The 19474-nt window shown below is 41.3% G+C and overlaps 1 protein-coding gene across 1 annotated transcript in view; it reads right to left on the reverse strand.

Moving 5' to 3' along the window:
* gli3 (GLI family zinc finger 3) overlaps positions 1-19474 on the reverse strand; it is a 229328-nt gene that overhangs the window by 176464 nt on the left and 33390 nt on the right. Inside the window, exon 2 of the mRNA XM_079862906.1 lies at positions 6501-6674. Within this exon, the coding sequence (XP_079719032.1) occupies positions 6501-6633 (133 nt within the window). The 5' untranslated portion in view covers positions 6634-6674. The remainder of the gene's footprint in view (positions 1-6500; positions 6675-19474) is intronic.

The raw sequence follows: 19474 nt of genomic DNA on the forward strand, positions 1-19474 counted from the left end.
CTTCTACAGCCCTTACTTCATTGTACCCAAGAAGTCCGGTGGGTTACGGCCAATCCTCGACCTGCGCGTCTTGAACCGCTCCCTTCACAGGCTGCCGTTCAAGATGCTAACGGCCAAACACATCCTCCAGTGTGTGCGGCCGCAGGATTGGTTTGCAGCGATCGACCTGAAGGACGCCTACTTCCATGTCTCCATTTTACCGCGACACAGACCGTTTCTTTGGTTTGCTTTCGAGGGGCGGGCATACCAGTACGCGGTTCTTCCATTCGGGCTAGCCCTGTCTCCTCGCGTCTTCACGAAGGTCGTCGAGGCAGCCCTTGTTCCCCTCCGGGAACACGGGGTTCGCATCCTGAACTATCTCGACGACTGGCTGATCCTAGCTCACTCTCGAGACCAGGTTTGCGAACACAGGGACCTAGTGCTCCGGCACGTAGCTCGTCTGGGCCTTCGGGTCAACTGGGAGAAGAGCAAACTCTGCCCCCTGCAGAGGATCTCTTTTCTCGGTATGGAGATCGACTCGGTCGCCATGTGCGCGCAGCTTACGAGCGAGCGCGCGCAGTCACTGCTGACTTGTCTTCGCCAATTCGACGACAAGAGTGCGGTTCCACTGAAACTATTTCAGAGGCTCCTGGGGCATATGGCATCCGCAGCCGCAGTAACGCCGCTCGGATTACTTCATATGAGACCGCTTCAGCTTTGGTTTCGCGATCGAGTCCCGAGGTGGGCATGGCAACACGGCACGCTCCAAGTCCCAGTGACTCCAGCCTGCCGTCAGTCCTTCACCCCGTGGACGAACCTCAGTTTTCTACGGGCCGGAGTGCCCTTAGAACGAGTTTCCCGGCATGTTGTTGTATCAACAGATGCCTCCACCACCGGCTGGGGTGCCATGTGCAATGGACATGCTGCCGCGGGCTCCTGGACAGGACCCCAGCGCCTTTGGCATGTCAATTGCCTCGAGTTGCTGGCTGTACGTCTGGCCCTGCACCGCTTCTGTGCGTTGCTCAGGGGTCAGCACGTATTAGTCCGATCAGACAATACCGCGACAGTAGCGTACATCAACCATCAAGGTGGTCTGCGCTCCCGCCGTATGTCGCAACTCGCTCGCCACCTCCTCATATGGAGTCAGAAGCATCTGAGGTCGCTTCGAGCCATTTATATCCCGGGAGACCTGAACCAGGCGGCCGACGAGCTGTCTCGGCTTCGGCCTCTCGCTGGAGAATGGAGACTCCATCCCCAGTCGGTCCAGCTGATTTGGGATCAGTTTGGCGACGCACAGGTAGACCTGTTTGCCTCCCGCGACTCGTCCCACTGCGACCTGTACTATTCCCTGACCGAGGGCACGCTCGTCACGGATGCACTGGCGCACAGCTGGCCGCGGGGCCTACGCAAGTATGCGTTTCCCCCAGTGAGCCTTCTTGCGCAGACCTTGCGCAAGATCAGGGAGGACGAGGAGCAGGTCATTTTGGTTGCCCCGTATTGGCACAACCGGACCTGGTTCTCCGAACTAGTACTCCTCGCGACAGCACCCCCCTGGCCAATTCCTCTGAGGAAGGACCTCCTTTCTCAGGGACAGGGCACCCTTTGGCACCCTCGTCCCGATCTTTGGAACCTCCACGTGTAGCTCCTGGATGGGACGAGGCAGGTTTGAGTACCCTACCACCTGCGGTGGTGGCTACCATCACTTCCGCTAGAGCATCGTCCACGAGACATCTCTATGCGTTGAAGTGGAACCTCTTCGTCAACTGGTGTTCTTCTAAACATCAAGAACCCACAAAATGCCCGATCAGTGTCGTGCTTTCCTTCCTGCAAGAAGGGTTGGAGCGAAGGCTGTCTCCCTCCACCCTGAAAGTGTATGTTGCCGCCATTGCCGCACATCACGATGCAGTTGATGGTAAGTCTCTGGGAAAGCACGACCTGATCATCAGGTTCCTGAGGGGAGCGAGGAGACTGAATCCTCCTCGTCCTCCCCTCGTACCCTCTTGGGACCTCTCAGTGGTTCTAACTGCCCTGCAGAGTGCTCCATTTGAGCCTTTGCAATCAGTAGAGCTTAAGTTCCTGTCTATGAAGACAGCGCTCCTGGTTGCATTGGCCTCCATCAAGAGGGTAGGGGACCTGCAGGCATTTTCGGTTGACGAAGCGTGCCTGGAATTCGGGCCGGCTAACTCTCACGTGATCCTGAGACCCCGGCCTGGATACGTGCCCAAGGTTCCTACCACACCCTTTCGAGACCAAGTAGTGAACCTGCAAGCGCTGCCCTTGGAGGAGGCAGACCCAGCCTTGGCACTGCTCTGCCCAGTACGCGCCCTTCGTGCTTACGTAGACAGAACGCGGTGTTTCAGGACCTCAGACCAGCTCTTTGTCTGTTATGGTGGGAAGCTGAAGGGAAAGGCTCTCTCTAAGCAAAGGTTGTCTCACTGGATAGTGGACGCCATCGCTTTGGCATACCAGCAGCAAGGTCGTCAATGCCCCCTTGGTGTGAAAGCCCACTCCACTCGTAGTGTGGCTTCCTCTTGGGCTCTAGCGCATGGCGCCTCGCTAACAGACATTTGTAGAGCTGCAGGCTGGGCGACACCCAACACATTCGCGAGATTCTATAATCTCCGAGTAGAGCCAGTTTCTTCCCATGTACTCGCTTCAACTAGCCGGTACTAGATTCTGCTCAGGTGTCTTCGCTTGCTCGCCATTCCTCTCCACGGACGGGATACGTGCGATTATCTTCTCAGGTGAGTCTGATAAGCTCTGAGTTTCCTCCAGCACTGGTTACGTCAACGCCTGAGTTATGCCAATCTGCCATAACGCAGCTTTTGCGCTTGACTAGGTGCCTCCATGTGCATGGTCCCCCCTCTGGGCGACCCCCACATGTGTATTCCACTGTAAGTCTCTTTTGAGCGTGTGTCTTTCCCTTGGCAAGCCACCTTGCCACCCCTGGGGTTTAAATATTTCACCTGCGGCTGGACACCTCAGTGATACTCCATATGCATCCCTCTGGATCATATGTGTCTCTCAAGTCCCCCCCTTAATGGTTGGGCGTAATTGCATATTTCTCCTGAGATATGCTTCCCAGTGTACCTTGGTATTCCTGTGTTAGGTAGGACTCCTTCGTTCGTGCTAGTCTCACAACAGGGAGCTCAGACTTACGCAGGGCACTGGATGACAGCCGAGGTGGCGTGATTAGACTGGAACCCCAATCGTCGTCATCCGACGTAACTCGGAGTGACCACGAAAGGGAACGTCTCGGTTATGGATGTAACCCTCGTTCCCTGAGTAGACGTTACGTCTTCCTGCCACTTCCACTGTATCGCTGAAAAACGCCTGGGTCCAGTTTCGACTCCTCAGCGAAGACATATCTGCATGTTGCCAGCGTACTTCCTTATATACCCCCTGCGGTGGGCGGAGATACGCTATGCAAATTCCGCAGACCCATGGCATTTCATTGCCATTGGCTCGTTTTATATACTCGAAGGTGATAGGCTTCTAAGCGAAACCCCAATCGTCGTCATCCGACGTAACGTCTCCGTTCCCTACTCAGGGAACGAGGGTTACATCCGTAACCGAGACGATTTTTACTAATTAAATTAATCAATCAAAAACTTATTTAAGCTGGAAAATGACTTTCTTCTAGAGCTACTGTACAGCCAAAACAATCTTTGTTGCATTAAATTCCTATTATCACTGTAAAGCTGGTTCGAAACAATCTGTATTGTAAAAAGCGCTATATAAATGAAAGTGACTTGACTTGACCTAAATTTCTACCCAGCCCCCCGTTTTTTCAGCTTGTACTTCAATCCGTAGCAGCGTCAGCGTCAAAAGCAGAGGACAATGTGTGTGCATTTATTGAAAGATTGTTATGATATCTTTGTAGTTCTTTGTCTTTGTCATAAATGCATTTTACATAATAGGATATGGGAGCAAAACAAGACAGTTGTTAAGTTGTCCAGCGGACAGATGTCCACTGTAAAATCTAGGCTTATTTATTTATTTTATGAAATTCCATTCGTCTAAATGGCTTGAAACTTTATGGCTTTTCCTACACTTGCTATACTTCATACTTCAGTGCAATAAAATTGCAAAAACAAATTATAAAATTAATTTTATAATAAATCCAAAAGCAAAACACCCAAAAAGAACTATACAAGGGAGTGGAAATGGCAAATGAGCTAATCAGTGGTCCTCTGCAGCCATCTACTGTTATAATGGCAATTTCATGTCATTTTCATGTTAAAAGTTTGATTGGTTTCCACCAGGTGACAAAATTCCTCCACTAAAGCATGGCATATTTTCTCAATCTCAATGAATGAAAATGACAAATGTAGATCTTCTTTAAAGTTAATTCACTGCAAAAATGTAGTTAAAAATAATAGTGTTTAAAACATTACATGTGTTGAATAAAAATATATAAAAATAGAGAGATAAAACCGCATATGCCGAAGCAACCATGCCATTTTAACTTGCTTACATAAGATAACTCTTTGAGTTGTTTTACCCTGAACTTGTTCTGCCCTGGACTTCAAGGTACTTGTACCCAAGTGCTTTGCATCACAAGTGCAATGCTGCAAAGCTGCATTCACACTACAAGCGACAAAGCGACACGATCCCATTAATTTCAATGGAGAGGGGGACGATTTCCGGCAACACGAGCAACAGCAACTGTTGGTGACGGGATGGGGCATGTCCATCGAAATTACAAAGTTGAGATCTGTTCAACTTTATGCAAAGGTAGAGCGAGTTTCGGGAGCAACAACCAATAGGAGTGAAGTCAGTCAGAAGCACGTGATCAGTCGCTCTTCAGTGCAAGGCAAGATTAAGAAGAAGCTCCTTTTAGCAGTCAGCAACTGTCCCATAATTTATGATATGTCTCTATGTACATACGGTGGTACTCGCTGTGCTGACTCCGAGCCTGAATAGATTTGTGAGCCCAGATAGACCGGCATTTGCCCTTTTGCTGCAAATAAATAGCTGCGATCGCATTGTATGTACTGATTCCATTTATATTTAGACTTTTCCTTCCTAAATGTTTGTTTGTAGCGGCAAGAAAACTGATGTGTTGTCTACAACTAGGGAACGTCTACTAGCGACCTCACTGCCAGTCACTGGCGACAAGTAGTGAGAAAGTGGCTGATAGTGTGAATGCAGCAAAACATGTGAGCTACCGAACAAGTTAGAAAAAGCCAAACAATATGGAGCTTGTTATGTGATGCAAAAGTCAAAATGTACTAGTTTACAAATCATGCACTATTGTAAAATTAGAAATTAGAACACTTAAAGGGAAATCGTGTAATTTATATGATGCTAGTATCACCAAACAGAATTGCAAAAATAATGACTGTTTTCAATGAAGTCTGCTATTGGTCACTAAAAGGACAGCCCTGCCCTCAACTCACATAATTGGTTTAGCTGTTGCTGTGCCAAGCTATTTGAGAAACAAACAGCAATGTTTCATAGTGCTACAAGCCACAGCTTTTACACATTTGGGAGAAATCATTACAGTTTTTGGGGATAGTATTTTAATAAATAAAAAATTAATTAACTAAGAAAATATACACACTGTATTTACAAATCAATCTCAAATCAAGCCGTTCGATTTTGTGACATCAAAAAATCGACGCCCCTCCCACGATTGTTGATTCAATACGATTGTTGAATATGATACGCTGGAGCACTGTCTATGAGCAGAATGGCGTCTAAGCGATTGTGGTGTTCTGTTCTTGGGTGTAATAAGGAACACAGCAGTCACTTTGATGTTCAAATCCGAACCGCTGAAGACGCAGTGGCTGAGTTTGTTTTCGAAGGGAATATTCCCCACGATCAACATCAATGCTTTCATGTTTGCGCGAATCATTTCACACACAATATAAAGCTGGTTTTGCTAAGAAGCTGCTCCTGAAAAAAGGATCGGTACCAACTATTCGTGTTCCTGCTGCACCTCCAGAAGAAGAAGTGAGTGTAACGTTTTATTAACCTTTATATTAATATTTAAATTAATATTTGCAAATCGCTTGCTGCACGCTTCACGATGAATGCGGCTGTTTACACTCAGGGTACATTACGGCATGTTTTCTATATACGAAGTTCTCAATATAATTCATAATCCCATGTTTATAATGAACAATACGTTATGGTTATTGTGTTATTGTGTTACGGTGTACACACAGAACAGAGGGGCGGGGTGAGCAAAGCTCATTATCATTTAAAGACACATGCACTTAAACGGCGTGCTGAAAACAGAGCTGTTTTTGACCAGGTAAAATGTGTTTTCTTACAATACTAATGAGAATTTTTAATTAAAGTATATTACAAACGTTTAATTTAGACCTTAAAGAATCATATTAGCTTGTAAAAAACTGGCATTATATGACCCTTTTAAGTCTTCAAAATTTGAACATCCAAGAAATTGTACACTTCACCTTTAAATTCAAAAAGGCAGAATGAATGGAGAATAGAAGTTTGAGCCTGACAAGTAATTAGAAGAGAAGGTTGAAGTTGAAGTGTTGAAGCTATACCATTGGAGGTTGTGCTGGAGGCCACGGCCTTCTCACTGATGTCGGCACGGGTGGACACGCTCTTGGTGGCTACAATGGTCTCCACTCTCTTCTTCTTCTCTGCTGCAGAACTGGTCTGGGACTGGGTTTCCATGACAACTGTGCATTCCTCAGTACCTCATCAAGACAAGATACCTGCAGGGTAACAAGTGAGGAAAAAGTCAGAGGTCAGTGGTCAGAGTAATAGTATTTTTAAATCAACAACAATACACCTCATTAACAAATAACACACAATTAATAACAATCAATGAATTAGTCCATACACTGAAAATGACTGTGTTTTCCCAAATTTCTAACTCCATACAGAAACCATACAAAATCAAAGATTTCCTTTAAATGTAAAAAAAAAAAAAAAACATAAATAAACCTTACAATATTATTAGTCTATGTCTATCCATCTGAATTAAACTGCTGTAATTATCAACAAAAAAAAAAAAAAATTTAATTGTTTTCTAAGTAACATGAGTATGTTTTTATATTAATATGGAAGTAGCTGTCTGGGATTTACAACACTGCTATTCAAGTTTGATGTGCTTCAATCTCCAGAAGAGAGGTGTAGCCACGATGAATGAGGAGAGGGGTACAGACAAATTAATTTAGTTTGTTTAGGGATTTTTTCCCTCAACCACTCAACACAACATCTGTTAACAACCATGCAGTTATCAAGAGTTTGGGTTTCATTTTGTATATATATGCAGGGATTTTACGAAGACCTGCGAAGATCTTGTCAACTAGACAGCCCTCTGCAGAGAACCTCAACGAAGACCACAAGAGCCACAAAAGTCCTCTGCACAGACCCCTATGGCCAGCTTCAACTGATGTATCTGATCTCCAAGCAGCAGGAGCTGGATTAAATATTTTGAATGATATCAATCCACAATCTGACTTGTGATGCAGCCTGGAATCATGATCACACCATTTTTTTTTCCCGTTTGGACAGAGGAGGACTGGTCCCCTGACAGAGCCTGGTTTCTCCCAAGGTTTTTTTTTCTCCATTCTGTCACCTGATGGTGTTTGGGTTCCTTACAATTGTCACCTCTGCTTGCTTAGTTGGGGACACTTAAAAAGCAGTAATATTATTGACTTGACTGCACTGACACTATCGGATAAGAACTGAACTGAGCTGGATGATGACATCACTGCTTTATAGCTAAAGTGAACTCAATCCATAATCGAGAAACTTTACACAGTTTTTGAACCAAACTGAATCAACACTGAACTGCCTTCCACTGAATAATGACACTATTGTCTTTTTAGAGCTGCTTAACTGCAGAATTTAATTGATCATTATTTTCCCGTTTATAACTGTAAAGCTACTTTGAAACTATCTGTATTGTATAAAGCACTATGCCAATGCAGGTGACTTGACGTGTGTGTGTGTGTGTGTGTGTGTGTGTGTGTGTGTGTGTAATGTGTGCGTTTGATTTATATTACATTGTGGGAACCAAATGTCCCCACAAGGATAGTAAAACCTGAGAATGGGTAAATCAACATACTAAATTATATTTTTTTGAAAATGTAAAAATGCAGAAAGTTTTCTGTGATGGGTAGGTTTAGGGGTAGGGTTAGTGTAAGGGGACAGAATATACCGCTTGTACTGTATAAAAACCATTAAGTCTATGGAGAGTCCCCACAAAGATAGTGAACCAGACATGTGTGTGTGTGTGTGTGTGTGTCTGTGTCTGTGTGTGTGTGTGTGTGTGTGTGTGTGTGTGTGTGTGTGTGTGTGTGTGTCTGTATGTCTGTGTGGAATGGTTTCTAACTACAGTAGCTCTCAGTGTCAAGTCAAGTCAAGTCAAGTCACCTTTATTTATATAGTGATTTTTAAAATACAGATTGTTTCAAAGCAGCTTTACAGAGATAACAGGAAAATAATGCAACAAAGTTTGTTTCCAGAAGAAAATAGCGTCATAGTCCAGCTTAAATAAATTCAGTGATGGATCGTTTTTGTTGTACAAAAGTTATTAATTTAGTTCATTTATATATATAGCCGCTCTGGAGAAAACCGTGATGTCATCGTCCAGCTCAGTTCAGTTCTCATATAATGGTGTCAAATGCAGGCAGATCAATAATATTGTTGAATATTAAATGTCCCCAACTAAGCAAGCCAAAAGCCAAAGGCGAAAAAGGCAGCAAAGGCGGGCGGCAAAGGCGAAAGTGGCAAGGAAACAAAACTCCCATCAGGTGACAGAATGGAGAAAAAAACTTTGGGAGAAGTGTGTGTGTAAGAGCCAATAAAGCAATAAAGTACAAAAAATTTGGGGAAAAATTAATTGGGAGAGCGAGAGAGAATGCTCGCTCAATTTTTCCCTTCTCAGTTCATTTTCCTCAAATCCCAAGAAAAGAGGAAGTGGAAAAGAGTGAAAGAGGAAAATTATGAGGTAATCCATTTGACATGGACTAAAAAAGTAAGGGTAAAAGGGAAGGGAACATATGGAGAGAGATCGGGACATACACATTCCTGTGGACAAGCAAATACGGCAAGCTTGTGTCCACTCAAGCATAGCTGACGTGTCTTTTGTGTGCTCTATGGGGCAGCCGGCCAGTCATCTGCACCAATTAAGACCGGGACCTTTTCACTCATAATCCCATTGACCTGGCCTGTGCTATCTCATTCCATAGGTGTTCCTAAATTCCTTGTTCTTCATGCTTTTTCACCCAACTCTCCAATAACACTTTGCATAAAATATTTTTGAGTAGAATGTTATTGCACTTTCATAGCTCAGGAAAAGTCAAGAGAAGTGCAAACTTTGTTTGAGATGTTTCTTTAAAAAAAAATATTTTTTTTTTGGACATATTAGTCTTTTGGAGCATAGTTTGATACTTTGTTGAAATCTTTTCTGGAATATGTGTGATTATTAGTAACTTATTCTGAGGAGACAAATCTGACAAGCAGGAGACTAAAGCAAATGCCTCCATTCAGTCTCCATTTAATTTAATTGCTGCTTCATGAGAAACAATTGAGATATGAATCTACTTTGTGACTTTTCTTTCTTGAGTTCATACTAAAATCTTAGATTTGCTTTCCTTGAAAATTTTGAGATCTCTTCTGAAACAAAAGTCTCAATTTAATCTCACTTCTAAGATTAAATGGAGAAAAAAATAGATATTAAAGAGATTTAAAAAATGTCCTACGTATTATGTGCTCATTAGACTATTCTGTCTTGTTCATTTGCCCCATAAGTATGTTCATAATTCAATAGTTTAAGTTTATTATATACAGGTGTACTTTAGTGTGTCGGTCAATAACACAATGTCAATTAAGTGAAATGAATAGATGAAAAGCTTATGGTCTTAAAGTATGCACCAGGATGTTAAAGCCAGCTATCTAAACACCCTGAATTGAAGAAGCTCACAATAGAATGCATTAAAACCACTGTTTTGTGGCAGTTGTTTCCCAAAATAATTCTCATATTAATGCTTATTCCTTGCACAGACAGAGACCCACACCAAATTAGCTGTGGGAAAGAGAAAGGGCGTTTCATTCTGCGTGCTGGCCCATAATCCTTTCTCACAAAAAGAGAAGCGATTAACCAGGTTTAAAATACCGCAATTCAGCCTTCTCCAAAGGAAAAAAAAAATCTTATTTTAAGCACATTAAGCAAATCAATTTAACATAAATTATACGCTCTGCTGACAAAAGCAGGGAGTTGAAAGTCAGCTGTGAATGGTACTTCAAAGTCATTCACCCAAAATACACTTTGAGTCATTAATGTGCTTGATTGAAATTTGAATTAGTTAACTTCGAAGGGTTTTCCTCATCACCTTGGCATCATGCAAACATAAGGTGCCTCCAAAGGTTTTGCATGCTTCTCATACTTGCATATTCCTTATAAACTCAAGTCAGTTTCTATACAGTGGGATTTAGGCTTGATTCAGAACTGGCCCCCGACTGAGCCTGGTTTCTCCCAAAGTTTTTTTCTCCATTCTGTCACCTGATGGGAGTTTTGTTTCCTTGCCACTTTCGCCTTTGCCGCCCGCCTTTGCTGCCTTTTTCGCCTTTGGCTTTTAACTTGCTTAGTTGGGGACATTTAATATTCAACAATATTATTGATCTGCCTGCATTTGACACCATTATATGAGAACTGAACTGAGCTGGACGATGACATCACGGTTTTCTCCAGAGCGGCTATATATATAAATTAATAACTTTTGTACAACAAAAATGATCCATCACTGAATTTACTTAAGCTGGACTATGACGCTATTTTCTTCTGAAAACAAACTTTGTTGCATTATTTTCCTGTTATCTCTGTAAAGCTGCTTTGAAACAATCTGTATTTTAAAAAGCACTATATAAATAAAGGTGACTTGACTTGACTTGACTTGACACTGAGAGCTACTGTAGTTTGAAACCATTACACACACACACACACACACACACACACACACACACACACACACACAAAATCTTTTTTAACTCCAGTTAAATTCCAAAAATTAAAATACTCCAAACATAAATATAAATAAATATATACTATAACTACACTCACCTAAAGGATTATTAGGAACACCATACTAATACTGTGTTTGACCCCCTTTCGCCTTCAGAACTGCCTTAATTCTACGTGGCATTGATTCAACAAGGTGCTGAAAGCATTCTTTAGAAATGTTGGCCCATATTGATAGGATAGCATCTTGCAGTTGATGGAGATTTGTGGGATGCACATCCAGGGCACGAAGCTCCCGTTCCACCACATCCCAAAGATGCTCTATTGGGTTGAGATCTGGTGACTGTGGGGGCCATTTTAGTACAGTGAACTCATTGTCATGTTCAAGAAACCAATTTGAAATGTTTCGAGCTTTGTGACATGGTGCATTATCCTGCTGGAAGTAGCCATCAGAGGATGGGTACATGGTGGTCATAAAGGGATGGACATGGTCAGAAACAATGCTCAGGTAGGCCGTGGCATTTAAACGATGCCCAATTGGCACTAAGGGGCCTAAAGTGTGCCAAGAAAACATCCCCCACACCATTACACCACCACCACCAGCCTGCACAGTGGTAACAAGGCATGATGGATCCATGTTCTCATTCTGTTTATGCCAAATTCTGACTCTACCATCTGAATGTCTCAACAGAAATTGAGACTCATCAGACCAGGCAACATTTTTCCAGTCTTCAACTGTCCAATTTTGGTGAGCTCGTGCAAATTGTAGCCTCTTTTTCCTATTTGTAGTGGAGATGAGTGGTACCCGGTGGGGTCTTCTGTTGTTGTAGCCCATCCGCCTCAAGGTTGTGTGTGTTTTGGCTTCACAAATGCTTTGCTGGATACCTCGGTTGTAACGAGTGGTTATTTCAGACAAAGTTGCTCTTCTATCAGCTTGAATCAGTCGGCCCATTTTCCTCTGACCTCTAGCATCAACAAGGCATTTTCACCCACAGGACTGCCGCATACTGGATGTTTTTCCCTTTTCACACCATTCTTTGTAAACCCTAGAGTTGGGGTACTCGAACTCGGACTAGGACTCGAGTCCGGACTCGAGTCCAATTTTGAATGAACTCGGACTTGTCACGCACTCGGATGAATTTGTACTCGGACTTGACACGGACTCTGACATTTTAGACTCGGAAAATTTGCCGAGTACAGACGAGTCCGGGCACTGGAGGACACAATATTATTCAAAAACGAAACTGCTTACATTGTGTTGTGTCAGTGTTGAGCATTGTAGCCAATCACAGATATGTATATTAAGCGCATGAATACAGTGGCAAATCAGAGGCGTTTTGAGTCACCATGCGGAGAAGTCGCTCAAAATGTATGTTCAGAATCAGCGCGAGTTTTATCCTTTCGCAAATCTCCTCATAAACAACAAAGTCTTGACGCGATATAAATAAGAGATTCGCTGTGCAGTGCGGACAACTTCAGTGTTTATGACGAGAGTTTCAGTGAGAGTGCAGAACGCGGTAAGTAAGTGATGGCTTAAAGTGAGCGCTATTGACAATATAAATAATATATTTTTTCATGCTTGTAGAGGACCAGTGGTTACGTTCACACTGTAAATTAAAAAGAGTGATAACTGCATTTAAATGTGGGAGAGAATCCGCAGAATTTTAGTCCTGTGAGTCATGAAATTGCGATGATTGACACAGTAACCATAGCAACATGAGAACGTGATAACCAAAGCAACATTTTGGCGTCTAATAATGTTATGATTTTTGTTACATTGATTAAGCCTACACTTTAGTCATAAGTTTACATACACCTTGCAGAATCTCCAAAATGTAATATTTATTTATTTTTTAATGAGGATGATCATAAAAACATTGTTTCTATTTATTACTGACCTGAAAAAAAATCTTTTTCACATAATGGTTGTTTAATAGCCTAGTCCACAAGAAAAAATACAAACACAAAATACAAGACAAATTACATAGGCTTGATTTTAATATTGTGTTTCATTACCTGAATGATTTTTTTTTAATGGTTGTTTATGAGGAAAAATCCTCCAGCTCCTGCACATTCTTTGCTTTTCCAGCATCTTCTGCATATTTGACTCCTTACTAGCAGTGACTATGATTGTGAGATCCATCTTGTCACACTGAAGACAACTGATGGACTCATACACAACTATTACAAACCCTGCAAACATTTAGTGATGCTCAAGAAGGAAGCAAACATTAGGAGCCAGGGGGTGTACATTTTTTAACTGGATCATTGGTGTAAATTGCTCTTATTTTATTTAAAAATTCATTAATTAATTTAGTCCTGCCATTTAGAGGCTAAATAAGATATTAGCATGTAAAACAAAATAAGATAATCAAAATAAATAAAAATTAAAAAATCAACGTCATCTTGCTCAAAAGTTTACTCCTGGCTCTTAATGCATCGTGTTATATTCTTGAGCATTACCTTGCAGAATCTGAAAGATGTACGATAGGTAAACGTATGACTGTAACTATACATTGGAATCATTTTGTGAGGTTTAACATATTAATTTAAGAGCTCAGTGTTGAGACCTTTCACTGGAATTTGATTGACATGCGATCTGACCAATCATAATGCAGATACCTGCCATTTTTGTCCGACAAACAAACCAAACCAGATAGTAGATTAAAGTCATTGGACTTGAACTTGAAAAATGCTGTGTATTGAATTCTTTTTGCAGTTCTGATGTTCATTCATGTTTAATTTGTGCTATAACTAGAAGATATTATCAGTTCATGTGCTGCTTGAGTTGAGGCCTATATTAAAGCACCACAAAACGGTGTGTATTGTTTTAATTTCATAAAAATTACAAAATTTGAAAGCTGAGACTTTATTTCATACCAGAAGTAGCCTTGTCTTGTCTGTTGGCGCATTGTCAGTGTCCTCTTTGCTCCGCAATATATATTTCACTGTGTGAGAACATGTGGAGTGAGAGCGGAATGGTTTGTCGGACGTAGCGACAGTAAGAGGGGCGGGTCTTTGTGAAAGGTCAATTTAAAACTATTTAAATCTTTGTGGACTCGGCCGGAGTCGACTCGGACTCGGATGTTAAGGACTCGGACTCAAGTGCGACTCGGCCCTCTTTGGACTCGGACTTGGACTCGGACTCGATTGTTAAGGACTTGGACTCGACTCGGACTCGACAATGGTGGACTCGGACCCAACACTAGTAAACCCTAGAAATGGTTGTGCGTGAAAATCCCAGTAACTGAGCAGATTGTGAAATTCTCAGACCGGCCCGTCTGGCACCAACAACCATGCCACGGTCAAAATTGCTTAAATCACCTTTCTTTCCCATTCTGACATTCAGTTTGGAGTTCAGGAGATTGTCTTGACCAGGACCACACCCCTAAATGCATTGAAGTAACTGCCATGTGATTGGTTGATTAGATAATTGCATTAATGAGAAATTGAACAGGTGTTCCTAATAATCCTTTAGAGGAGTGTATATCAGTGTATTTATTAATGTATCTTGATAAATACACTGATCCTAATGGACATTTGGTGCCAGCTGCCAGGTGGTGCCAGAAAATATGCACTAACTTTAAATTATTTTTTTTTTATTTTTTTTTAAATACAATTAAAACGTATGTAGAATTAAATTGGTTTAGTACCATGTATGTATTTTTTAAACATAAATTGTTAAAAGTAAAATATTTGTATACCAAAAAAAAATTCAATATGCTTTAAATAAAAATATAACATTATATTAAAAAGTAAATGCCTATGAATCTGTACATCACTATGTATGTAAACATTAATATTGAGGGTTACTACTCTGTCTCTGTGCTCTGAGAAAGACTGAATATCTCTTTGATTAAAGGTCCCGTTCTTCGTGATCCCATGTTTCAAACTTTAGTTAGTGTGTAATGTTGTTGTTAGAGTATAAATAATATCTGTAAAATGATAAAGCTCAAAGTTAAATGTCAAGCGAGATATTTTATTTAACAGAAGTCGACTACATCGAACGGCCCGTTTGGACTACATCCCTCTACTTCCTTCTTTAATGACGTCATTAAAACCGTTTTTTGACTAACCTCCGCCCACAGGAATGCTCCCTCAACTCTACCGAAATTCGTTTATGTACTTGCGCACTTCTAATAACTTACTGTGTTTACTCAGCTCTTACGGTGATTTTCTGAAGTAAAACTGACGCTTCATCTTTTGTGTGATGTACAATAAACTTTATTAAACTCATCAGTATATGTTTGATCATCATTCAGACAGCAGACTTGTAGGCTATTAATAAATAATGGATACATACAAGCAGATGACAAATACGTTATAATAACCGTAATTAAACTACTAAACTATACCTGTTTCATCTCTATAGAGCATTCTGACTCTGTAGGCATTATTGTCCGACTCGAAATGAACACCGTAACTGAGAGTTTCTGATATTATCATCATTCCATGAGATGAAATTGTCCTGAGAGACTGTGCGCGAGCTCATGAAGCTCCGCCCCCTGGGTCGTCCAGCAGCAGCTTATTTGCATTTAAAGGGCACACACTAAAACAGGGCATTTTTCTGAGCCCCAAAAAATGACAATTTAAACATGCTGTAAAAAATGATCTGTTGGGTATTTTGAGCTGAAACTTCACATACACACTCTGGGGACATCAGAGACTTATTTTACATCTTGTGAAAAGGGGCATAATACGGGACCTTTATTCACTGGCTCAATTACAAAACTTTCAACAGGACATTACATTAATTTTTAAACATAAAGAAGTAATAAACTCTCTGCAATGACATCCTAGTGATCCATTACCCCATAACCAGCTACATGTAGGTGTTCATATTGGGGGGAAATATCTACCGATGGTGAGGCAAAACAGGAAGGTGTTGGAGGAAAAATGGGTAGTATCTACAACCTTTTCCACTTAAGATGTTTTAGAGGAGCTGGAGAGGGACCGGGAATGACTTTCACTGCTGATTGAGCCCGCCACATCTTACATTCCTGTGTAACAATTGCACAATGATGTAATCTTAATGCTTACACAGTGCCTCTTTTGCTCTTGTTGCTCAGTAGATAAGAACGGAATAAAGAACGTGCAACAATACCAAACCTCTAGTGAGCACCAGCTCCTTGGCTTATTAGCTGCCTTGTTTGTTTGTTTGTTCTGCCCCGCGTTGGTTTGTAAGCTGAGAGAGAGAGTGAGTGGAGAGATTCAGAGAACAAGAGACCCAACAGACGTTGCAAATGAAGGAGTGGCTTTTTCATCTTTATTCTTCCCCCAGAGGAGAGAAGTTTTTGTTGTGTAGTCCTCTCGCAAATGCTCCTGACAAGACTCATTTCCATGCTATACCACTGAGCTCCTGAGTCCTGTCTGATGGATTGCATGCTTTATTCTCTTAGACAAGGGATGGGCAATTCTGGTCTTGGAGGGCTACTGTCCTGCACAATTTAGCTCCATCTCTAATCAAAGATTACATGTTTGTAATTGTCAAGTAATCCTGAAAACTTTGATTAGATTTTTCAGGTGTGGTTTTGTAAAGAAACAAATGAAAAGGGGGAAATGCAAGTTCAACTTTTTGCTTAAAAGCTTCCAAAATCTTCAAATCTCAGTCAGGGCCTAAAACAGACAAATTAAATGAAAACACACAAGGTAACTTAGTTCCTATACAAAGTAGTCAAGTTTGTGTGTGAACATAGGGGGAAACGGGTGAAGTTGTCAGGGCTATTATCTGTTACTCTCTCTCTCTCTCTCTGTGCGCATGCGGGAGTGAGTGGAAGCGTGTAAGTGAGAGTTCTACGGTGAGAGTGAGTTTTTCCTTCTTTTTCTCCTTATTTTTTGTTGTTTGTGGTTTCAAACAGCATTTTTTTAATATATTATTTTGTGTAATTAAGTTAGAGGGTAGCAGGATTTGAGGTAAATTGAGGAGCGCAGTCTTCCAGCGAGTGCTGGTTGGCGATGGCGTCCTCTGAACACCTCAGTTATGATCGGCTTTCATGCAGGCATGGCATCAAGATTGCACCTGCAATGAATTGTTCAGTGGAAGAGTGTAGTTTGGCGGTTGGAAATGTTGTCGGTCACGACAGCATAATGTCAGCGTCTCGTATGAATAGTGCGGTGGTGATTTTTTTAGATAACATTGAGAAAGTGAACAGCGTGGTGCAAAACGGAATTGTCATACAGGAGACTTTTACGCCAGTAATGCCTTTAATTCAACCGGCAAAAAAGATAATTTTGTCCAATGTCCCCCCGTTTATAAAAGATGAGTTGCTGATCACAGAGTTGTCCAGGCATGGAAAAATTGTGTCACAAATGAGGAAAGTTCCGTTGGGCTGTAAATCCCCTTTACTTAAACACGTAGTCTCATTCAGACGGCAAGTTTACATGGTAGCCTACTAAAAAGTGAAGTTGAGGAAATAAATGTGGCATTTAAATTTAGATATGATGGCTTCGATTATGTTGTGTTTGCAAGTTCTGAGACGATGAAATGTTTTAAATGTGGAGGGGAAGGGCACATTAGAAGTTTGTGTCCGGGACAGACTGAGGATACTAGTGTAAATGCAGTGGCTAACTCAGCGGCTGTGGAGAATGATGCTGTCAGAGCAGTCTAGCACAAACAAGCTGGAGCTGTGAGGGATACAGCCGAGGCTGGAATGAGTGATGCAGGGATGGGAGGTTCAGGAATGGTAGAGGGGGAAACACCAAATGTTACTGACAAAGCAGTTGATCTGGTGATGGAAGATGGGGTTAGTGAGGAGTATGTGAGTGATGGTGCAATTTTTAAGACGCCCTCTGTTAAGAGGAAAAGGAATAAAACGAAAAAAGGGGATGCAAAGTCAAAACAACTGCCAGAAGTAAAAGTTGATGCACATAAGGATGTTGAATGCAGTACTGCTGAAGATTCTGTTAGTGATACTTTGGACAAAAGGAGTAGGCGTAGTGCTTACTCTTTTGGAAAAGTTAGGTCTTTTTTGCAAAAAACAAAAAACATGAAAAATGTCCAGGTTACAGATTTCTTCCCAGACCGTAAAATGTTCGTTGACTCTGTGGGGATGTTAATGCGAGGCGAGGGTGAAGAACAGTTTACTGTTCAAGAAATGTATAGACTAAAGAAGATTGTTGCAAAGTTGAGATCAGAACTTCAAGCAGAGGATGGGTTTGAAACGATATAATCTGTTTTGCTCACTGAAGCTTGTCTTAATTCGAGTCCTTCTCTCATTTATTTTTTTAATGAGTGTAGTGAGGGTAGGCACTCTTAATATGAATGGGGCACAAGATCCGTATAAAAGAGCACTGTTATTTGAATTAATAAAACAAAAGCAAATAGATGTTGTGTTTATTCAGGAGACACATAGTGATGGTCTAAATGAAATTGATTGGAGAAACGAATGGGAAGGAGTGGTGCTGTGTTCTCATATGAGCTCTACTAGAGGAGGGGTGTCTGTTTTATTTGCTAAGCATTTTACTCCTGCCTCTTTTGAGGTGAAACAAGAAATTCCTGGTAGACTTATTGCTATACGGGCACAATTTGAAAAATTCAATGTTGTGTTTATTAATGTGTATGCTCCCACTAATGGCGCTGAGAGAGTTTGTTTTTTTAATAATCTCAATGGAGTCTTGCAGAGCTGTAACTCAGATGAATATTTGTTTTTAGGTGGTGATTTCAACTGTACAGAGAATTATGTATTAGATCGAAATCATGCTGAACCTCATGAAGCCTCGGGCCATGCTATACGATCATTGATTGAGACTCATAAATTGTGTGATATATGGAGGCGTTTAAATAAAAATGATAAACAGTATACGTGGACACATACTCGAGAGAATTTAATTTCTTTGGCCAGATTAGATAGATTATACTGTTTAAAACATAATTTTAATATTATGAAAAGTTGTGTAATTAGTCCATCTGGTTTCTCTGATCATGCTATTGTTACATGTAAATTCTTTATAGCAAATATTAGGTCAAAGAGTGCCTATTGGCATTTTAATGTTTCTCTTTTGAGTGATTTAAAGTTTAGAGAGGTTTTTGTCTTTTTTTGGAAAGAATTTAAATTTAAAAAAGAGTGTTTTGTAAACTTGCGCCAGTGGTGGGATTATGGGAAAGTTGAAATTAAATTGTTATGTCAACAGTATACTTTCGTTGTCTCTAAAAATATAGCACAAAAAATGGAAAAACTTGAAGCTGAAATTGTGGAGTTACAATCATTAATAGAGGTCACTGGAGAGCAGAGTGGTATTGATGCCCTGAAGTCCAGAAAGTTATGTATTGCGGACCTGCTAGGCACGAAGGCAAAGGGAGCTTTGGTCAGGTCACGTTATCAAAATCTCACGCAAATGGATGCAAATTCTTTTTTAATTTAGAAAGAAAAAATGGCCAGAGTCGATATATTCACTCACTACGCTCAGAAAATGGGCAAGAGCTGACAGCGCCATCTGAAATAAGACAGCGGGCTGTGAGGTTCTATAATGAACTGTATGGGAGTGAATATGAAGAAATGTCTGCTAGCTTTTATACGGGTCTACCAAAGCTTCAGGAGAAGTCAA

The sequence above is a fragment of the Squalius cephalus genome (genome assembly GCF_949319135.1).
Source record: "Squalius cephalus genome assembly, chromosome: 25".
In the NCBI taxonomy this organism is placed as follows: domain Eukaryota; kingdom Metazoa; phylum Chordata; class Actinopteri; order Cypriniformes; family Leuciscidae; genus Squalius; species Squalius cephalus.